We start from the raw sequence: 23,845 nt of genomic DNA, 5'->3' as shown, positions 1-23,845 counted from the left end.
ATATTTAGTTAAACCTTGGGAAGAGCAATCACAGTGTTCTAAAAATGCCTTCCTTTAGACCAAGGACCCTCTAAGACAGTGAAGGGTGTGTCTCACTTGACTTGAAACACTGAATTTCTAGGAAATTTTAAGGAGCTGTCCCTTAGGCCATTCAGCAGAAGCTTTTTTTTTAGTGCAATTTGGGTGGGGTGTTGCAGTGACTTGGTTCCTAGTAAAGGTATTAGTTGTTCAGTCGCCAAGTCGTGTCCAACTCTTTGCAGCTCCGTGGACTGCAGCACACCAGGTATTAGTCAAGTTGTTAAATTGTGCAGACTTGTTTGCAGTGCTGAATGTATTTTGTCCTCTCCTAGAGACTCCAAGCAGAGAGAATAGAGCCTGAAGGGAATGAGTCACCCGACTCTGTCTCATTCTGTAAATCATCTTCTCATAGTTCTCTTCACCTCCCAGCAGTCCTGTGGGAATCTAGCCACTTTGCCCCCCTTCAGAAGTCAGCACTTTCTACAGTTAACTCTTGAACAACGTGGGTCCACTTAGTATGCAGATTGTTTTTTTTTCCCCACTAAACGCATACTACAGTATTAGGCAATCTGCAGTTGGTTGAATTCTCAGGTGCAGAACCTCCAATACAGAGGAAACCAGCAGTATAGAGAACCAACTATAAAATTATATTTGGATTTTCGAGTACAAGGAGGATTGATAACCCTGACTAACCCTTGCATTGTTCCTGGGTCAAATGTATTTCTTTTTTTCTTTTAAAGCAAAATAATTTTCAAGTACCATAACTCCAACTTGTCAAAAGTCAAACCCACTCTTGTTTTTCAGTGGATAGCACCATGACCAATGAACATTCCCTAAGCCAGCAATTCTCAAACTTTGCAGCGCACATGTCACCTGGGGATCTTGTTAACGTGCAGATTCTGATTAGGTAGGTCTGGGGTGGGCCTACGAGTCTGCATTTTTAACAAGCTCCCGATGGTGCTGGTGTAGTTGGTCTGTAAACTGCACTTTGAGTAGCCAGGGTCTAGACTGGTCTCTGCCTCATCTCAGAGACAACTGCACGTCGTGTAGACTTTGCTGACTCTGTCTCTTCTGTTGCAGTTCTAATCTCTCATCTTATTTCTGTTGCCACCACTTAAGCCAAACTTTCATCATTTTTCTTAGGAATTATGTCAGTAACTTTTGTCGAGTCTTCCTGGCTTTTGTTTGGCAGGGATGTTTTGGGCGGGGAGAAGGGGGTATTCTCTTTTTTTTCTTTTCTTCTTTACCATATAGTATGCTCTTATTTATACATTATACTGAGAGTTTTTATTTTTTTAATTTAAATTTAAAAAAATTCATTTTATTTTTGGCTGCACTGGGTCTTCATTGCTTTGTGTGGGCTCTCTTTAGTTTGGTGAGCAGGCTTCTCACTGTGGTCACTTTTCTTGTTGAGAAGTGCAGGTTCTGAGTGCATGGGCTTCAGTAGTTGTAGTCCGTGGGCTCAGTAGGGTCAGCCCAGGGTCTTAGTTTCTCTGTGGCATGTGGAATCTTCCTGCATTTAACCTGTGTCCCCTGCATTGGCAGGCGAATTCTCATCCCCCAGGAAAGTCCACTGAGAGTTTTTATTATTCATCAATATTTTTTAGTTTTTTTCATGTCAGTTCATATAAGTTAACCTTATTTTTTCATAGTATGCTAAAGTATAAATGTACCATAATTTTTTTCAGACTTTCTGCTGGACATACTTAAATTGTTCCCAGAATTTTTCTTATAGGAATCAATGCAATGAACGTTTGCACTTAGCTACATATTTGAGGATTTCCTATATTTCTGGAAGTGAAATCATTGGGACAAAGTTTGAGAGATTGCCTTCCTAATGAAATGTACTAGTTCACACTGTCATAGTATGTGAAAATGTTTGCTCTGTCAATCATTTGATTTTGCCAGTTGGAGGGGAAGTACCTCATTTTAATATGCATATCATTAATCATTAGTAAGATGGAGTGTTTTCATTCTGAAGTATTTATATTGTATCAATTCTATTCTTTGCTCACTTGTCTGTTCATTACTTCCTTTTTCTTTCCTCAACATGGTAAAGATAGTCTTTCTGTCACTTGTCTTTCAGCTTTGTTTCAGGGGTCTTTGTCAAGCAGGTATTTCCATCTTTAACTGATCAACATCCGTCCTGCTTTCCTTTATCATTCACTGTATCTTATTAAGGAAGGCTGGCCTTACCCATGTGAATATTATTCTCAATGTTTTCTTCTACTTGAAGTTTTTTTCCCTATACAAGAAGTTAATTCATCCAGATTGTTTGTGAAGGGAGCAAGAGATTTAACTTTCTCCCAACAGATATCCATTTATCCTGACACCCTTTATCATATTTATGAAAGTGAAAGTTGCTCAGTCATGTCTGACTCTGTGTGACCCCATGGTCTATACGGTCCATGGAATTCTCCAGGCTAGAATACTGGAGTAGGTAGCTGTTCCCTTCTCCAGAGGATCTTCCCAATCCCGGATCAAACCCAGATCTCCTGCGTTGCAGGTGGATTCTTTTTACCAGCTGAGCCACCAGGGAAGCCCAAGAATACTGGAGTGGGTAGCCTATCCCTTCTCTAGTGGATCTTCCCGACCCAGGAATCAAACTGGGATCTCCTGCATTGCAGGTGGATTCTTTACCAGCTGAGCTACCAGGGAAGCCCTATCATATTTATACATAGATCTTTTTTGTTTTGATTGCTCTATTTGAAAACCAGTACTACACAACTGAGTCACTGTAGCTCAGGAGTTTTGCTATTTTGTAGGGTAAGTCTTCTCTTCATTTTAAAAAACATTTGGGGTTATTTTTGCACACGTTTTCCCAGATAAACTTTTTCATTTCCTTTTGAAAAAGTCCTTTTGGGAAATTTATTGAAATAATATTGAATCTGTATATTAATTTGGGAAGACCTGACGTCTCAACTATGTTGGATTTTCCTGTTCATGAATATGGCATCTCTAATTATTTAGATCTTTTATAGATTACATAGATTTGTGCTCTTCATAAAAGTCATTTATAAAGGATTTACATTAATCCTGTTGAGAATGACTTTCCTTTCCTAATACATTTTCTAATGATTTACATGTAAAGCTCATATTTGACCGTCTTTTGGACCTCTCATTTGCTCCAATAAGTTTTAAATTTGATTTTATTGGGTTTTCCCTGTTGGCAGAAATCATCTACTAATAATGAATTTCTTTTAATCCTTCTACTCTGTTATATTTTAAAGGAAAGTTTTACTCTTTATTTTTAGTTTCTAATATTTTTTGACTGTGTTGGGTCTTCCTTTCTGTGTGTGGGCTTTCTCTAGTTGCAGTGAGCGAGGGCTACTCTTGGTTGCAGTCATGGGCTTCTCATTGCTGTGGCTTCTCTTGTTGTGGAGCACGGGCTGTAGGCCAGTGGGCTTCAGTAGTTGGGGTGCACAGGCTCTGTGGTTGCAGCATGGGAACTCTAGCGCTCAGGCTTAATAGTTGTGGCACATGGGCTTAGTTGCCCCACAGCATGTGGAATCTTCCTGGACCAGGGATCAAATCCATGTTCCTTGCATTCTCAGGAGGATTCCTATCCACTGTACCACCAAGGAAGTCCATAGTCTGTTATTCCTCTTACTTGCCTTATATCATGGACTAAGAACTCCCATACAAGTATATCAATGATAGCAGGTATTCCTTTCTTGTATTTGACTTTTGATAAGAATGATTTTGTTTTAGTGAAGAATAAGAATTTTTTTTTCCTCCTAGCTAGCTAAGAGTTGCAGTCAAATGCTTTTTATCTTCTGTAGATACCTGTTTTAAATTTATTTTTGGCTGCACTGTGTCTTGTTGCTGCGTGGATTTTCCCTAGTTGCAGGGCATGGTCTCTAAAGTTCATGGGATTAGTTTTCCTTGGCATGTGGAATCTTCCCAGACCAGGGATCAAACCTGTGTCCCTTGCATTGACAGGTAGATTCTTAACCACTGGACCACCAGAGAAGTCCTATAGATAACTTTTAATTTATTAGCATAATGGTTTGCATTAATAGTTCTTCTAATGTTGAACTATCCTCAAACAGAATAAACTTTGAGTTATGATATATTCTTAAATATGCTACTAAATTTTATTAGCTGCTTTTTTTAGAAGTTTCCCAAATATATTTTCTTTTTTAGTGACTTTTTCATATCTAGTTCTGGTGCCTAGGATTGTGCCACCTCTGCAGAACAAGTTCATACATCTTCCATCTTTGTGTGTGTGTGTGTGTGTGTGTGTGCACGCGTGTGTGTGTTTTGTTTGAAAATTATAGTAATTAACCTGTTCTTTGAATCCTTGGTAAAAATATGCCTTTGAAACCATAAAGACCAGGTGCTCTTTTAGGGTTTAATTGTTTTTGTGTTCTTATTACAAAAAGTAACCTATGTTTAAAGCAACTATGAATAGTCAAAAAAGAAAAGATACTTTTATTTTATAATAAATGATTTCAACCACATTTGTTAACTTGCTTTTTCACTTGATATTTAAAAATATTTTTTCAATCGTTTAATTTATTTATTCTACAAATACTTATTTCATTCCCAGCTAGTGAGATACACATCTTGGAAGATTATTTATCTTATATTTGGCTATTTATTGAACTCACTTACACGTTTTAATAGTTTTTTGTTGATTATCATACTATTCTAGGTAGGCATTCCTGTTAATCTACAAATAGTGATGACTGTGACTCTTTTTCCATATTTTTAACTACTTAGTGCTTTTTCTGGTTTTATATATTAGCTAGAACTTTAACAGTAAATTTGAGTAATTGCAGCAATTCTTATTTTTTCCATCTTCTGGATTCTAAAAGGAGTGTCTCTCTTTACAGTTAAGTATATTTGCTGTAGGCTTCAACTATTAATAGATACTCCATTACATTGGCAAAATATTCTTTTATTTCTAATTTACGAGGATATTTTTATCAAATGGCATTTTGGCATCTATCAAGATCTCCTGGAGAAGGGACTGTCTACCGACTCCAGTATTCTTGCCTGGAAAATCCCATGGACAGGAGCCTGGCGGGTTTACTGTCCATGGTGTCACAAACAGTTGGACACAACTGAGCACACATACGTGTTCGCACGATTCATGTGTATCTCTCTTCCTTGAACCATGAATAAGATGGATTAATTAGTAGATTTGGTCATTGTGTGCCATACTTTTACTGTATTGCTTGATTTAACTTGTTAATATTTATATCAAGTTGTCTAAGTCAGTCTTTAGAACCTTGGATTATTCCTAAGTTTTATCATCTATCAACTTTAGTGTAGAATGAAAACATTTAAAAATTTTTAAATGTTAATTTCCTAATATGCCTCATGACTGCATCCTGCCCTTTATTATGAATTGCTTCATTTTGTTTTATGTTTGTTTTATTGTTCTCTAAAACAACATCTCTGGAGAAACAGAACTTAAAAATTTTAAGTGTAACCAAGAATTAAAATATCAAGTAAGAGCAGCTGCTCATTGATCTAGCAGTTTGAAATTTATTTATAAAAAATTTTCAAAGGTGAATATACAGATTTGCTGTCTTAAAATAGTTGTTCTCTTTTACCATTCTGTTGAGATAATGTTTCTTGAGCACCTTTTCTTTTTTTCCATCAAATTTTTAAAATAGGCTCTTAACGCGAGTGAAAAAGCAGTTGTGGAAGCATTGTTTCAGAGAGATTCACTTGTCCGACAAAGTCAGGTATGACTAGAGTTTTTACATTTTGGGGGCGAAATATGGAGAAAAGATAAATGACATTAAAAAATGAAGTTTTTTAGATTTTTAAACTTTTTCCTTAGATTTTTTTTCTTTTTCATCTTTTAATATATAATTAAAAGGAAGCAAGCACCTTGTTTTTTGTTCTTCAAATAATAGCCCTAGCATTTACAGGAATAGCCTATTAAAAACTGTATTATTCCTTTAGAAAATTTCTTTTGCCATAATATTTATACATCTTTAAAAACTAAAACTAGTGGTAGAAAAAGTTATTACTTGGTATTTTTTGAATTAGAAACTTTTTTTTAATTGTAGGAGTAGTACTACTTCAAATAAAATCCTTAACAAAACTTATAGTTAATGCTTTTTTTTTTGCCCCCTTCCCTAGCTGGTGGTAGATTGGTTAGAAAGCATTGCCAAAGATGAGATTGGAGATTTTTCCGATAATATTGAATTTTATGCAAAATCAGTATATTGGTAAGTCACTAAACTTTTATTCCTGAAGTCACTTAATGTTGATTTTGTTTATTCACCTTTCAACAACCATTTATTCAATTCTTGCTGAATTCTGTCTGTGAGCAAAACAGATAAAAGCCCTGCCTTTATGGGATTTATAATTGTGTAAGAGTTAGACAGCAAATACATATATCCTGTTCGGTGTTAATAGCTTTGAAAGAAAAAGGAATCAAGAGTTGATAGATAGAGGATAATAATGGGATTTAAGTAGAAGAGGTGACCAAGGAAAGCCTCTCTAGGGAAGTAAGGTTATAGGTAGTAAGAGTAAGAGGCTTTTAAGAAATAAAGAAGGTCAGGCATACAAAACTTGAGTGACAAGTGCTCTGGGCAAGAGCAGGAACTGCACAGACTTTAAGAAGGTAAAGTATTTGCACTGAAGGCCAGTGTGAACACAACAAAGAAAAAGAATAGTAGTTAATGAGATTGAAGAGAGCCAACAAATATAGGACTTTGACAGACAGCCGAAATAAGGGTTTGGAACTTTATCCTAAATGTGATAGGAAGCCTCGAGAATGAGAGAATGACATGATCGTGTTGTCAGGCACTCATTTTCTTAATAATCATAGTTTGATCATCAAGAGAATTCTACTGTGTTTCTAGCTACTTTTGTGTGTCTTTTTTTCCCCTTTTCCCTACATTCTGCAATGCTTCTAATTTATTGTTAAAACCTTGAAACCAGAAAGCAACCCCCAGGTTAAAGGGACAGTTTATTTCAAGAGTTAAAGAAAAAAGTTCACTAAATGGGAAGGAACTCAAAAAAGGGGATATATGTACACGTATAGCTGATTTACTTTGCTGTACAGCAGAAACTCACACAATATTGTAAAGCAACTATCCTCCAATAAAAAATAATATAAAAAAGAGAAACATTTAGTTTGCCTTTGAATTCAGTAACGTGTATAAAGTCTGCAAATCAATTTTTTTTCTGCTTAACTAGAAAACTTAATGCTACCAAATATATATATTTTAAAAATCTTAAATCTTGATTCTTGTTGACTTTTCTGAAAGAAATTTCCATTTTCAGAAAAAATTTTAAAAATGCTTGTTTAACTGTGTGGCATGTGGATTCTAGTTCCATGACCAGGGATTGAACCCAGGCCCGCCCCCTGCATTAAGAGTGTGGAGTCTTATCCACTGAGCCACCAGAGAAGTCCCAGAAACAAAAATTTTTAAGTTAAAATGTCTGTTAAGATTTTTGCAAGTTTTCAACCTGTTGGTCTCCTTTTTTTTTCCAATCCATAAATTAAGTAGAGAATCCTAAAACAAAGCCACACATACATGGTCATTTTATTTTTAATAAGGCATCGAAGCAGCCCGGGATGGAAAGAAATGTTCTTTGAACAAACCGTACAGAGAAAACTGCGTATCTGTGTGAACAAAGATTAACCTTGATACCTCCCTTGCACCGTGTGTGCATACTAAGTTGCTTCAGTCGTGTCTGACTATGTATGACCCTGTGGACTGTAGCCTGCCAGGCTTCTCTGTCCATGGCATTCTCCAGGCAAGACTATGGAAGTGGGTTGTCGTGCCCGCCTCCAGGGGATCTTCCTGACCCAAGCATCGAACCTGCATCTGTTAGGTCTAACCTGCATTGCCAGATGGGTTCTTTACCACTAGCACCACCTGGGAAGGTCCCCTTGTGCTGTACCCAGTAGTTAATTCAAGATGGATCATCATCCCAGTTGTAAAAGCTAAAACTTAAAGCTTTTTAGAGGAAAATATAAGAGGACATTTTTGTGACTTGGAGAATAAGTCAGTGTCACAGAAAGCAGTAATGGGGAAAGAGTGATTTGACTTTACCAAAATTAAAAACTTCGTATTAAAAGGCATAATTGAGAAAATGAATTGGTGGCAAGCCACAGATTGGAAGAATCATAAAGAACCTGTAGTTGATAAAGAACTCCAACTTGTAACAAAGAGATAACCCAATAAAAAAGACAAAGATCTGAACAGATACCTTACAAAAGCAGGTAAATAAATGGTCAATAAGTCATGAAAAAATGTTCAACATTGTTAGTCATCTGAGCTAAAATGCCCTTTTGTATTTAGTGTTTTTCATGCTTTTTCTGAGTTGGTACTTTTACTGTGAGTCGACTTGATTCTTTAAGCAGACGTATACAAATCGTTCTTCTCAAAAGAAGTTGTACATATATTTTCAGGGAAAATACTCTGCATACCTTGAAACAGCGGCAGCTATCTTCTTATATAGGAAGTGTCCGTCCTCTTGTCACTGAATTGGTAAGTGTTCTTTGAAATGAAAGTTGCCCTCAAAGTTAAATGATTTTCTTTTTTTTAATATAAATTTATTTATTTTAATTGAAGGCTAATTACTTTACAATATTGTATTGGATTTTCTTAAAGACTGAGTATTTTCTTCTTTTAGATCTTTGTTTTAGATTTCTGAAGGATGGCATATACTGTTTAACTCTTAAAAAGTACTAAGTTACATTTGAATTTAATGGCATGTATTGAGCCCATCTGTGGCCTATGGATTGTAAATTGTTAAAGAGAATGTAGAAAGTATTCCTGATTTGCCAGCATTAAAACAAATTAATTTTAACCTTAGAGTAAGGTTTAACTCTAAATATAAGATGATGACCTGAGAAGGTTCTTCTATGTAGAAAGCAGGGAGAGAAAATAAAGCTTTGTGAATTAGCTGGAGGTTAGAAAAAAGTCATTCTAGGATATGAGTAATGGTAGTAACAGCGGGTTTGAAAAAACGAGAGTCTAATAAATGTAGAAATGACGAAACAGAGCTTTGTGATAGGTGGAGGCACGTGAACTAAAAGTTTATAGTGAAGAGTGAGAGAAGGAAGTAACTGAAAAGATGGGTAAAACTCTTATTTTGTAACAAAAGTGCATTTTGATAAAAATTATTTGGTAACTACTGACAGTGCTTGTAATAAATTGTAGCAAAATTATACCACAACAAACAACTAAAAATCATTTATCCTTAATTTATGGAAAGTGATTTCCTTTTGTCAGAAAGAAACCATCTTCCAAAATTGAATGATTGTATCTGCAAAAATATTTGTGGAACTAGCCAGTTGATTTATTATGTATTCCATTTTTTGAACTGATACTCATATTGCTCAGTAACATTTGGAATAAGATTTACTTCCTCCTTTTAAGTCACATTTAAATAGCTTTTCATCTGAAATTCATCATGTAGATAATATGTGCTCTTTGCCGCAGAAGTGAGGCCAGTGTTATCCCTAGTGTTTAAATGCACATTTCTATTTTGAAAGGTAGTTAGGAATAACTGTCAGAGCGTAGAGGTATTTATCAGAAATCTATTTTAAAATTTCTTTTGTTGGACATGGATTTATTTTTATGTATTTTTAATCCCATACTGGGCTCTCTTCTCATATATTCTCAGGAAGAACCAGCTGTGTACCTTCTAGTCATGGCATGCATTGTGATTGCTGGAGTTTCTCTGCTCATTCTCCATGTAGGCCTAATTCTGCTTAGGATTAACTTGGCCACGTAGTTGCTACAGCAGGGTAGAGTTCAAGTCTACTTAAATTATGAGTAGAATTTCTAGAGTTTCTGGGCTGGGCTAGTGATATCTCTGCCTTGCCTGACTAAGGCATGCAGCTTTGTGGAGCAGTGGAGTGTTTCGAATGGGCAGCAGACAATTATGTTTATTTGGAACACTTACAGCTTTTTCATTCCCTTTGTTACCTAACTAAAATTAGTTTATTTCAGTATATAAACTCAGGAGATGTTTATCACGTCTCGATGATATTTAAATTATATATGTATATAAAGGATTTATAGTTGATTAATTTTTGTAGGACCCTGATGCTCCCATAAGACAGAAGATGCCACTTGATGATCTGGATAGAGAAGATGAAGTCAGATTACTCAAATATCTTTTCACTCTAATTCGTGCTGGAATGACAGAAGAGGTAAATGATACATACCCTGCTTGTCCAATGTCAAAAAGTCACAGACTGTAAGTTAGAAGGGATCTTTGTGACAACTTAGCATACTTCCTCAATGCGTTAATGTTTTTCACAGTATTTCTGGGTCTAACGCCCAACATTTTCAATGATAAAGAACACATTGTTTCAGAAAGCAGTACCCTTTAGTTTGTATATCTCTGGTAGAAAATTCTTTATAAGAAGTTAAGCTTTGGCTTCCCATATTTGTACCTCGTACTCTAGGCATAACCTCATTATTTCTAGTTTGGATTTTTAAGGGTTAAGAATAAATCTGACCCTGATTGCTCTTCTAGTTGATACTGTGTAGCATTTGAAGACTGTGATGCCCTCAAACTTCTTCCTTTTAACTTCACCTCTTTAAAATGTAATCTCCTTTGTGATAGTTAAGATCTTGCATGTAGGATGTGAACTATCTAATTAACACAGTTTACTGAATGGTTTTGTGGACGCCTTTAAATGAGAGTCTGATGCATAGGTGCTTCAGGCATCAGATATTATGTTGTACCTGTTTTGCTGTACTCTAGATGATATTCTTTAGCTAGAAATATGTTAGTTCAAAAGTGTTGTTTGTTCTTCTCTGTTACAAACCACCAGCATATATTAAATAATTTCTTATAGTAGTAACCCTTGGATTATTAAACATTCTTATTTTTTAATTAAGAAAAGAAGTAACATATATTCATTTATTCAGAAAATATTTAAGGGCCAGCCACTGTGCCAAGTTACGTGCAGGATTTTAGGAGTCACAATGGCAAACGGGATGTATTTTTGACAACAGAAAACAAAAATATAATCACATTACTGAGAGGCTTGAAAAACAAAAACTTTTAAGGTCCTACTACTTTTGCATAATCACGGATAGTGAAGTTTTAAATAAAAATTTACTTATAACCCTTTTTCTTTTGTACCTGTTTTTAACATAATTGTAAACACAGTATACCTCCAGGTGTTTTTTTTTTTTTTTAATCTTTTTACTGTACCGTTCACCCACTTCAAGTGACTAACTCAGTGGTTTTTTGGTATATTGCATTATTGATTTTTTTCATTATATAAAAGATGTATAACAAAATTTGTTATTTTGACCATTTTCAAATGTTAATTTCAGTGGTATTAAGTATATTCATAGTGTTGTGCAATCATTACCACTGTCTGTTTCTAAAACTTTTTTGTCACTCCAGACAGAAACTCTGTAATCATTATGCAGTAATTTCCCATTTTCCCTTTCCCTCAATATTTGGTAACCCAATCTACTTTCTGTCTCTGTTAATTTGCCTATTTTAGCTATGATGTAAGTGGAATCATATAATATTTGCTCGTTTGTGTCTAGCTAATTTCACTTAGACAAATGTTTTTAAGATTGTGCATTCAGATTTTGTCCTGCCTTTTTTCAGATAACATATCAAATATTTTAAAAATATTTTTCCATGTTGCTACATTATAGCTTTAATTATAGCTTTTATAACTTTTATGAGCCATACATTCAATATATGTTTGGAGTATGATGCTTTTTAACTGGTTGTATTAATCAGATTCTATAGGTTCAAATGACAGAAACCTAACTCATTACTTACAAGCAGGGAATTGATTGGTTCCTGGAACAGAAGTGTAGAGGGTTATATCTGGCAGGATCCAGGGACTCAGAAGATGTCATTAGATACTGTCCAGGCTCTTAACTCTGCCATCCTCTCAATGATTTCATTCTTAAAGAGCCATTTATGTCAGTAACAGCCACCAGCAGCTCCATCCTTATATCTTCCTGCAAGTGAGCAACCCCAGCAAAAGGACTGTCTCTTTCCCAGTATCTCTGGCAAGAGTCCTAGGAGTGATTCTTGTTAGATCACATGCCTAATAGTTGAGTTCAGAGGTAGAATCATATGATCTACTCAAACCATGTGACTAAATGGGGGAGAGATGGTTCCTGAAGAGATTCTGGACCAACAAACATGTGTCTTAACTCATTGGTACATCAGGTGCATCTGATTGGTCACATTCAGCATAAAGACTTATCATGTTTATGGCCTGAATGAGCAACAGCACCCTTGTCATTATAGAGACTAACTATTTTTACATAAATCAGGGGTCATCAACCTCTATAACCCATTTGTCTTTAGCAGAATTAAATGCTTGCGGGCACCATGAGCACCTATTGGTGAGCCCAAAATCAAAGAGCAAAGGGATTATTAGGGAAAGAAAGATAGGGAGGGACCACAGAAAGACATGCATATGTGAAATGCCATCACTAATTTGTCTACACCATCCTTTGTGACATCTGTGCCATAAGTTATCTAGTCCTTTGTTAAATCCCTTATATTTTTCTACAAAGCACACGTATTTCTTTGGTATTGCATTGGTTATATGGCCAACCGCTCTTTTTCTTGTTTCTAAAGGCACAGCGACTCTGCAAACGCTGTGGCCAGGCTTGGAGAGCTGCAACACTTGAAGGCTGGAAACTCTATCATGACCCCAATGTTAATGGAGGTATTTTAATAGATTTTATTCTAAGAGTTGGGATATATTTAACTCTAAATAGCAATTTTGTGAAGTATAGCTTTTGTTTTTAGAAATTATTGAAGTAAGATCTCATTGTAAACTGTAAACTTTATTTCTTTTACTGTTTTATAGGAACAGAATTAGAACCTGTTGAAGGGAATCCATATAGATGCATTTGGAAAATAAGTTGTTGGAGAATGGCAGAAGATGTAAGATATAATAAAATATTTACTGATACTGATTTTTACTTTTAATACACTGAAGGCCTGCTGAAAATGCTGTGGAATTTTGAGAGTAGTTAAGAACTAAAGTTCCTGTTTTTTAGAACTTTCAATCAGACTGAAGAGTAAGGTAGGCTTTACTAATCAGAGGCTCGGAGGTTAAAGCATCTGCCTGCAATGTGGAGATCTGGGTTTGATCCCTGGGTCGAGAAGATCCCCTGGAGAAGGAAACGGCAACCCACTCTAGTATTCTTGCCTGGAGAATCCCATGGACGGAGGAGCTTGGTGGGCTACAGTCCATGGGGTCACAAAGAGTTGGACATGACTGAGCGACTTCACTTTCACATTCAGACACTGAGTACTAAGAGTTAAGTGCTGAAATAAGGCAAAAAAAAAAGTAGCAAATGAAGTCACCATATAAGCACTGGGCTGGGTTCCCAAGAGAGAACTGAATTGATCTTTCAGAAATTTGAGTTGTTGGTCCTGATAAACAGGAGGGAATTCTAGATAGGATGCCTAGATGGGAAAAACTCAAGGGAAGGTAGGTCTATCAGGTTGGAACAGAAAGCTCACGAAAGGAAATATTGTCAGTTCTGTTGTGACGTGACCTATGCATTCCTAGCAGTCATTGCAGCAGGACAAATGGTGCAGAAAATCCAGAGCTTTGAGGGAAAATGGAGTTATGAGCACAGTACTCAAAAACCATCATAATGCTTAAAAAAGATAAAAACTTAATAAAAACCACACAGTTTCACTCTGTTAAATTAACAGGAAATACATAAGTAACTGCAATAAATATGGCAATTTACCTTAAAAAAGAACTGGAGTTTGCTTGTGGTACTGGATATCAGAGGGTTGCAGCTTGTGAGTTACTGAGAAGTGATAGAAGGAGGCTATCTGAAGTCAAACAAAATTGTAACAATTGATGCAAAAGGATTTAATTTAACACACACCTGCAGAGCCCAGGGGGCTGGTAGATGTTTGAGGCGGGTCAGTTTTGTGTATTTCTAAGTGGGTTGGTTCAGTTAGGTGTTGTTTCCTGTATTCAACCAGTGTTTCTTGTGGATGAAATTGTGCATAAAGAAATGGGACGTTTGTATTACGTTCAAATTATTCCTTGATAAATCAATTGCATTGGAACAAATTCACATTTTCAAAACAAGCACTATAGCAGAACTGACTGTAATGGGAAGATGACTGAAAAACATAAGAGCAGGCAGTGGTAGTCCTCAAATGCTGCTCTAAGTTGACTGAAAAAGATTAACAGCAGGCAGTGGTGGTCCTCAATTGTTGCTCCAAGGAATGGGAACTTTGTACCATAGATAGTAGTGAACCATCAAAACCTTGAGGGTGCGTGACAGCAGTGCTTTAAGAAGATTAGCATGGCAGTGGAAAATAGGCTTAAAATTGAATGAACTAAAGACTGAGAAACCAGTTAGAAGCCTATCAGAATTATTCAGACACTAAGAAATAAGGGCCTGTCCTAGCTTAATATGGCGAGTAGAAAAGAAAGGAACAAAAAATGGTGAGGAGCAGAAACTGGAAACAGAAGGCAGAGGAAGACTCAATTATGTAGTGAGAGTCTCTGAAGACTCTTGTTTGGATGATGAGAAAACAGGAAATGTCATTAATAGAATCCAAAAGTAAAATGGGATAATTTGGTGAAAATAATTAATTCTGCTTAGGAATTTGATGCAAACTGGTACATGTCAGGCTCCAAGGGCCTTGTTTGATGTTCTTAGATCAGTTTCAGGTAGTGTTAGGTATTTAGCAATTTTATAGGAGAAAACGTCTATGCGGATTCTATCTGGAATAAAATTTGACTGTAAAATAATCAAAGCATCCATTAGAGTTGAATCTGCTTTCACTCTGTATTTGAAATTTGGCTGTTTGACTTTTCTGGAAGATTTCAGTATTGACTACATCAAACTAAGGGATCCTTCCTTAGTCCCCCAGTAGATCTTTTACTAAAGTTTAGAAACTGTTCGGGAACAAATAAGTTCAGTTTAGAAGATACTGCAGAATTCCAGATTGTGAAAAAAAATGACATACTGAGATAAACAGTAGTTCAATTTTATTTATATTCATTGTATTTCAGGAGCTTTTTAATAGATATGAGAGAGCAATTTATGCAGCTCTAAGTGGGAATCTCAAGCAGGTATGCAATGTATTTTAATAATTCTTTTTTCCTATGGAATGGAATCGGCTGAATGAAATATTCTAATATAGTAATCATATAAGCTTAAGCTAGTTTCTAAGAATAACGATGGTAAGATTATTATGAAATAGATGGTAACTTGAGCTACTTAATTTGATGTATCCCATGTTTTAATCTGTGCAGTCAGACTTCAGTTTCTCAGAATTGTAAATTTAATTACAATACACATTTATAACTTTTGTAACATAGCTTTATCCATAAATGTACCCCTAAGGCACAGTATGACTGTTAGAATTGTCTCACGTACGTGTGCTTCTTGCAACTCCCTCTATCCCCTGCATTTTATAGCTATTTTGAGGGATGTTATTTTAATTCGTTGGAACACCATCTTATATCAGCATGGAAAATTGATGCTATAAGAGTCCAGACTTCTTAGAAGATGTGGCTTGAGGGATCTCCCTGATGGTCTGGTGGTTAAGACTGCGCTTCCACTGTAGGGGCTACTGGTTCCACCCCTCTCCTTCCATGTGGGAACTGAGGTCCCACATGCTGCCCACTGCGCCCCTCCACCAAAAAGTGGTTTGGGAAGAAGTTGGAGACACAGGGTTATTTGGATGATAGCTTATAATCCATATGTTTTATGTTATTATAGTGATTTTATAGTTCATATCAAGAAGTTCCACTGCTTTTCCTTTTTTTTGTTGACTGTCTGCATGTTTCTGTTTTGGAACGGGGTGAAGCTGCTTCCAGTCTGTGACACCTGGGAGGACACAGTGTGGGCCTACTTCAGGGTGATGGTGGACAGTCTGGTTGAACAGGAGATCAGGACATCAGTAATGACTCTGGATGAAACTGAAGAACTCCCTAGAGAATATTTGGAAGCAAAGTGAGTCTATTGGTTTGTTTTTCACCATGAGGATTTGTAGTATGCTCTGAAGTTTTATTCTATAGTCTTTTTAATATTATATATTAATGTTACTTTATCCGTTTTCTTGATTTTTGTTTCAAAAGTTGGACCTTAGAAAAGGTTTTTGAAGAACTTCAAGCTACTGATAAAAAGGTAAATATTAATATTTTAGGATAATTGGAATCAGAAACTAAATGTTACATTGTTGTGTACTATAGCTGAAAGGCACAAAAGTATGTGGAATCTTGTTATATTCTCTCTTCCTTTCCTTATGGCATACTCAAATAAGAGATAGCTTTAAAAGGAAGAAACTTAATTACATATATGAATGACATATCATTTCTGTTTATTTAGTTTAGAATTTATTTCATTGAAATACATGGCATGCATGTAGGCTAGTTGATTTCTTCTTGAAAAATTAAATTGGAATGCAAAATCAACAAAACTTTATTTTCCTAGATCTCAAAATAATCTAGTATTTTTTAAAGTAATATTCTTAAAACTGTAAAAAAATGACCTTAGTATATATTGTAACAAAATAATCTAAAAATGTATTATATAAGTAAGACCTTTATAAAATTTCCTCCCAGCCTCCTTAGGATTATTCTCATTCACTGAGATGATAAAACATGGATATGTATCCTTCATATCCTTCTCCATACTCTTAGAAATGTATGTAAATATTCTAATATAAGATTTTGGTTTTTAGAGGTTGTTTTTCGTGTTACTCTACCTGCATTAGTTTATGGCTCCCTCCTTTGCTCCACCCCCGTTTAATGAGACTGACTTTGAGTTAATGCATATAAATTTAACAACCTAACTTATTATTTTTAATAGGTTTATAATATTCTATAAAATGTGATACATCCTTTTTGAATCATTCCCCTTTTGGTAATCATTTGGGTTACTTCTAGCATTGCAGGGAATGTTCTTGTTAGTCTTATTTATGCTTATCTACTAGTCCTGTTTCTTTACAATAAGTTTTCTGAAAGCAGGGCGGCTGAGTTAAAGGGTATATGTATTTTAAATTAATTCCCTGGTTGTAGCAATTAATTCATATTCCTACAAATAATTTATTGATATGGCCATTTCCCTACCTTCTCAACTAGCCCCACATGTCATTGTTTGTTTTTGCCAACCCATCAGATGAGGTGGGAAGTAGAAACTCCCTGTTCTTCTCATAGTTCCCTGTCTATTCATAAGGCTGAGCAAGTTTTCCAGTGTTAATTGACCATTTTTTAATTTCCTATTTAGAACTTTCCCTTATTTTTCTGTTGAATTTTATCTTTTCCTTTTTATTGTATAAGATCTCTTTGTATAGTGAAAAAAAGTTAATACTTTATCAAATTTTTCTTTTTTAAAAATCAGTCTGTTTTGGAGATTCTAGCAAATAAAACAAAATCATTTTATTTTCCAGCAAACGAAAGTCAAGGAATAGATACAAATCTAAAAAGAGGGGAACATTTACATATGATAAAAGTATAAATCTAGAAAATTTGTGAATCAATAAGTTACTATAATTAAGAGAATTTTTAAAGTGTCTAAATCCAAGATAAAGTTATAAATTCAAGATAAAGTTACAAAAAAATTACAGCCTTTTTGTACTTGTTGCAGCTATTAAGAAAAGGATTTCAGTTCAGTTCAGTCACTCAGTTGTGTCTGACTCTTTGTGACCCCATGAACCACAGCACACCAGGCCTGCCTGTCCATCACCAACTCCTGGGATCTACCCCAACTCATATCCATTGAGTCTGTGATGCCATCCAACCATCTAATTCTCTGTTGTCCCCTTCTCCTCCTGCCCTCAATCATTCCCAGCATCAGGGTCTTTTCAAATGAGTCATCTCTTCACATCAGGTGGCCAGAGTATTGAAGTTTCTGCTTCAACATCAGTCCTTCCAATGAACACCCAGGACTGATCTCATTTAGGATGGACTGGTTGGATCTCCATGCAGTCCAAGGGACTCTCAAGAGTCTTTTTACAACACCACAGTTCAAAAGAATCAATTCTTTGGTGTTTAGCTTTCTTTATAGTCCATACATGACTACTGGAAAAACCATAGCCTTGACTAGATGGACCTTTGTTGGCAAAGTAATGTCTCTGCTTTTTAATATGCTGTCTAGGTTGGTCATAACTTTCCTTCCAAGGAGTAAGCGTCTTTTAATTTCATGCCTGCTAATCACCATCTGCAGTGATTTTGGAGCCCCCCAAAATAAAGTCAGCCACTGTTTTCACTGTTTGCCCATCTATTTGCCATGAAGTGATGAGACTGGATGCCATGATCTTAGTTTTCTGAATGTTGAGCTTTAAGGATGCTAGAGTTGGACTGTGAAGAAAACTGAGTGCCGAAGAATTGATGCTTTTGCACTGTGGTGTTGGAGAAGACTCTTGAGAGTCCCTTCGACTGCAAGGAGATCCAACCAGTCCATTCTAAAGGAGATCAGCCCTGGGTGTTCTTGGAAGGAATGATGCTAAAGCTGAAACTCCAGTACTTTGGCCACCTCATGCGAAGAGTTGACTCATTGGAAAAGACATTGTTGCTGGGAGGGATTGAGGGCAGGAGGAAAAGGGGTCGACAGAGGATGAGATGGCTGGATGGCATCACCGAGTCGATGGACGTGAGTTTGAGTGAACTCTGGGAGATGGTGATGGACAGGGAGGCCTGGTGTGCTGCGATTCATAGGGTTGGACACGATTGAGCAACTGAACTGAACTGAAGCCAACTTTTTCACTCTCCTCTTTCACTTTCATTAAGAAGCTCTTTAGTTCTTCTTCGCTTTCTGTCATAAGGGTGGTATCACCTGCATATCTGAGGTTATTGATATTTCTCCTGGCAATCTTGATTCTAGCTTGTGCTTCATCCAGCCCAGTGTTTCTCATGATGTACTCTGCATATAAGTTAAATACCCCCCAAAGTCTCATTTAAATTACTGACCAAAACTGTAAGATGCCTAGGAATAAATAGCCAAGGGTTTGAGTACCTCCATAAAAAAACTATAGAATCTTATTGAAAGACACAAATAAATAGATTTAGCACCTTCCCGAATGAGATGATTTGTTGTTAATATCAGTCATTCCAAAGTTAACGTTGAAACGTATTGCTTTGGGGTATTATTTCTGAACAGAAAATTTCCAAGTAAAAGAGTAAGTGAGAATAGAAATAAGATTTAGAAAAGAACAGTAGTTACGTTGTTCCTTAATAATAAAATAATATAACGATTTAATAAAACAATAGAATTGGCACAGGAATAAATAGATCATCAGAACGTGCAAGTCTGTATTAGATTCTAATATATATGAGAACCTAATAAAGGACAGATGACTTTTCCTTTCAGAGGAAGAGGGGTGGTTTATTTACATACATGGTATGGACATAATTGATTTTCCATCTGAAATAAAGCTAGATCTCTGCCTCATGACATGCATTACAATCAGTTCCAGGTGGAGCAAATATTTGTAAAAAAGAAAGAAAGACTGCTGGAAGAAAATTTAGACAAATAAAAATTAAAATCCTCCTACAAAGGCAGGTCTATGGTTTCCTGTCTTTTGGACAGATAAGAACTGGAGGCAAGGAAATGTGGATTTGGAGAAGTCGGTGCTAGCTTCCTTGCTGCAGGCTCACGATCAACCATCCCATGTAGAAAAAAAAAAATTGACCAAAAATATAGAAATTATTTTCTTTAGGAAAAAAATCTAACAGCATGTTACTTGTAAATTTTTTCTACTCTGTGCCTAATCACTATTTTGATGGATTTTATTACTCTTGGTACAATTTGCAGATGAATGCTTTCAAAAACCACTGTTTATATTGAAGGAAATCTTATAGTTTATTTTGCTTTGGTTACCTGTCCCCTTCTCTTATGGTTCACCATGGACAGTCAAGGAAAACAGTAAAATACATTAATAAAAGTATATCTGTCTACGTGTGATTAAAGCATTTTAATTGCAAAAAGAACAAGTTTTATAACATTTACAGAGATTAAATTGTTTTATCACAGTTCTCTGTTTCAAAAAATAATACCTTGAGTCCCAATGGCAATATCTTTCTCATACTTTATTTAGGTTTCCTAATACCCTTCATTTCCAGCTTTTTCTTTGTCTGAATGCACGTGTGCTAAGTGGTTTCAGTCATGTCTGACTCTGCATCCCCATGGACTGTAGCCTGCCAGGCTCCTCTGTCCCTGGGATTCTCCAGGCAAGAGTACTGGAGTGTGTTGTCATGCCCTGCTCCAGGGGATTGAACCCATGTCTCCTGCGACTCCTGCGTTGCAGGGTGATTGTTTTACTGCTGAGCCACCGGGGAAGCCCTTTGTTTGTATATGTTCCTTCAACACTTTATGTTTTTAGCTTATCAATGAGTATATACTACAGAATGACCATAATAAATTTACAGAAAATGTAAAAATTTTTTCAGAGAGTTCTAGAAGAGAATCAAGAACATTATCATATAGTTCAAAAATTCCTTATCCTGGGAGACATTGATGGTAAGATATATTTTATTTTACTTTGCATGAGTTCTTTGGTTTTTTAAAGTCGTTTTCTAAAAAGTTATCAAAAGAGTGCACATGACTTACCACATCTTGTCATCTCTTTCAACCTATTTGACTGCAACTATATAATTTTTAGAAAATAAAGTTTGACTTTAATCCAGAGGCTGTTTTATGTGGTAGTTCATAACAATAAGGCAGTGAATTGATAAGAGTGCTATATGAATATAATAAATGTCCTTGGATAGAGTTTATGTCTCTTTTTTGATTTGTATCCATCTAAATCTTTGCTTTAATGGTTTGTAGGTTTGATGGATGAATTTAGCAAATGGCTTTCCAAAAGCAGGAACAGTCTACCTGGACACCTCCTCCGCTTCATGACTCACCTTATTTTGTTTTTCCGCACTCTGGGACTACAGACCAAAGTAAATAAAAATGAGCTGTATACTCTTCTCTGCAAGGCTGGTGCTTTACACATCTGTTGTTAGGAAAACATGCTACTTTGGGGTTTTGTTTTCTAGAATGGTGACCATAGTCTCACAGTGTCGCTCAGTGATAACTCACTGCAGATGACTCTGATGTTCTGATCTGTGACTACAGAATGCTGATGTTTACCTGGACTGGAGACAGTTTATAACTTCAGTCCTCATCAGTACCCAACTCGAAATCAACCAGCAAGCTAACTGAACCAGACTAAGTTTTCTGTGGGCTATTAAACCTTTGTTTTCTTTCTTTTTCTTCTGTCCTAAATGATTGGTAACATTTTGGGCAGAGTATGCATAGAAGGCAGAATGATGTAGTAGTTGAGAGCTGGGGTTTTGGATTAAAAATCTTGGATTCACATTCTTACACAGAAGCTTCTAGTGGTGTAAATCTGGTAAACAAAACCTCTTTAAGTCTTACATTCTTCCTTTGAAATGTGAACAATAATAGTAATTACTCACAAAGAGTTAGGGTAAGTTAATACAAGAAATTTGTTAAGCAGTTAGCCTGGCATGTAGTAATTGCTGCTAAGTCACTTCAGTCGTGTCCAACTCTGTGCGACCCCGCAGATGGCAGCCCACCAGGCTCCCCTGTCCCTGGGATTCTCCAGGCAAGAACACTGGAGTGGGTTGCCATTTCCTTCTCCAATGCATGAAAGTGAAAAGTAAAATTGAAGTCGCTCAGTCGTGTCCGACCCTCAGCGACCCCATGAACTGCAGCCTTCCAGGCTCCTCCATCCATGGAATCTTCCAGGCAAGAGTACTGGAGTGGGGTGCCATTGCCTTCTCCAGGCATGTAGTAACTGCTCAGTGGTAAATACTAAAAATCATTATGACAGGATTTTTATTAGATATATTGGTGGTACACATAAACAGCTGTATTTATAATTATATCTTTTTTTTCCTATGAAGGAAGAAATTTCCATTGATGTTTTAAAGACATACATACAGGTAAACTCTGGTAAAACAGGTAAAATCAAATCCATAGTTTGATTCTTTTTTTTCCTTTGACCATTTTAATGAAAACATAAATCAGAATGATAGTGTTTTAATACCTAGTGGCTTATCAAAATACATAAATATCTGTTAATTATCATAAATACTTTCTTTTGGAATTTAAAATTAATCCTGTTTAGCAGTACAACTCTATGTCTGTATGCATATCTCCTAAATATGTTTAAAATTTTGAATTGAATAGTGCTGTTGTTCCTAGAACTTGCTTTATTATTGACATATTAACATTTTGATCCTTTTCTATTTTTCAGCTTTTAATAAATGAGAAACATACAAATCTCATAGCATTTTATACCTGTCATTTGCCTCAAGACCTTGCTGTTGCCCAGTATGCATTATTTTTGGAAGGTGTTACAGAGTTTGAACAGCGCCACCATTGCCTGGAGCTGGCTAAAGAGGCAGGTAAAAATGGAAGGCTTCATCTCTTGGGCTCTGTAGGCAGATTATCATTTTGTCTTAGTAACATATATCCTTCTAGTTTTAAATCCTGTTTCTCTTGAGAGGAAAAGAAGGAATGAAGTTTTCAATGAAATTCTGTTTTGGAATGAAATAACTTATACTGTATCTTGTGTAAAATATCTTTTAATTTTGGCATTTTCTTCTGTAATTTCTTTCATATTTTAAAGAATTGTTATCCCAGATTTACTAAATCATTGTGATTATTTAAAGAAATTAGTATGAATGATTAATTTCTTGTTTCTGTCCCTTCAAAAAATGTTTTAGATTTGGATATTGCAGCTATAACAAAAACTGTAGTTGAGAATATTCGAAAGAAAGATGATGGTGAATTCAGTCATCATGACCTGTCCCCAGCCTTGGATACGGGTACTACCGAGGTAATATGAGGGTACAAGAGGTATATTATGTAACTGAATAATCCCTCGTGTTATGCTTTTTCTAAATGTCTACTTTAAAATACTCTGGCTTCTTTCTTTTTTTAAGAATTTTTCTTTGTCAGCCAAATTATGAAAATTAGCAGCAAACTTAAGTCTTGTGTAAGGAATTGCTTAGTAGCAGTTTTATGTTAAAGGAAACTTCTTTAATAGTAGAAACCTGAGCATTGAATTTTTACTCATCCGATTATTCTAGATACTTGATCAGTTAACTAATTTTTATGTAGTTTACTTATTCCTATTTTCAGAAAAGAATAGAAAGTTTTATCTAGGAAAGAAAAGGTTGTAGAATAGCACTTAAAGGAATCAGATAATTAAATTGGTGGCACATCAGATATAGAGCTATTAAATGTGAAAATAAACCAAGAAAAGCTATTTTCTTTCATGATTTTGTATAACCTGAAGGAAAATAATCATTAGTAGTACAGATGTAAGCCAGTTCTATTAATGTGTAGGATATCTTAGGGAAAAAGCACAATTGACAGTTCTTTTTTTCCAATTAAATGAATAGGAAGACCGATTAAAAATTGATGTAATTGACTGGTTGGTATTCGACCCAGCACAGAGAGCAGAAGCACTAAAACAAGGCAATGCGATAATGAGGAAATTCTTGGGTATGCTCTACTTTATATTCTTTTTACAAAGTTTTTTTTTCTGTTCAATTTTGTTGTTTTTCTAACCCTTCCAGTAGGGTAAGGTACAAAATACCCACTTTTATGGCTGATATTGTGAAACAAAACACATTTAATAGTGACTTACTATGTCCCACTCAGTTTTATATATAATCTCAAGGTTTTGAAAAATGGAATTTTTTTTGAAGACATAGTATGTAAAAGTAGCTGTGGGATTTCCTGGTGATCCAGTGTTTAAGACTCCGTGTTCCATTGCAGTGGATTTGGATTCAGTCCCTGGTTGGGGAAGTAAGATTTGGCATGCTATGCAGGGCAGCCAAAAATTGAAATATATAATGAAAACAAAAGTAACTACATTTAATTAA

The 23,845-nt window shown here is 35.7% G+C and overlaps 1 protein-coding gene across 2 annotated transcripts in view; it reads left to right on the top strand.

The window, feature by feature from the left end:
- NUP107 (nucleoporin 107) overlaps positions 1-23,845 on the top strand; it is a 47,533-nt gene that overhangs the window by 15,370 nt on the left and 8,318 nt on the right. For both annotated transcript variants that reach the window (XM_005680201.3, XM_018047971.1), the window contains 15 exons: positions 5,646-5,717; positions 6,121-6,209; positions 8,408-8,486; positions 10,046-10,159; positions 12,583-12,673; positions 12,818-12,894; positions 15,005-15,064; positions 15,805-15,950; positions 16,076-16,124; positions 20,387-20,456; positions 20,766-20,884; positions 21,854-21,892; positions 22,207-22,357; positions 22,679-22,791; positions 23,360-23,462. In XM_005680201.3, the coding sequence (XP_005680258.1) occupies positions 5,646-5,717; positions 6,121-6,209; positions 8,408-8,486; positions 10,046-10,159; positions 12,583-12,673; positions 12,818-12,894; positions 15,005-15,064; positions 15,805-15,950; positions 16,076-16,124; positions 20,387-20,456; positions 20,766-20,884; positions 21,854-21,892; positions 22,207-22,357; positions 22,679-22,791; positions 23,360-23,462 (1,372 nt within the window). The remainder of the gene's footprint in view (positions 1-5,645; positions 5,718-6,120; positions 6,210-8,407; positions 8,487-10,045; positions 10,160-12,582; positions 12,674-12,817; positions 12,895-15,004; positions 15,065-15,804; positions 15,951-16,075; positions 16,125-20,386; positions 20,457-20,765; positions 20,885-21,853; positions 21,893-22,206; positions 22,358-22,678; positions 22,792-23,359; positions 23,463-23,845) is intronic.

Source organism: Capra hircus, chromosome 5 (assembly GCF_001704415.2).
Source record: "Capra hircus breed San Clemente chromosome 5, ASM170441v1, whole genome shotgun sequence".
NCBI lineage: Eukaryota > Metazoa > Chordata > Mammalia > Artiodactyla > Bovidae > Capra > Capra hircus.
The sequence above is the reverse complement of the archived record's forward strand: the minus strand, read 5'-3'. Positions and strand labels throughout refer to the sequence as shown.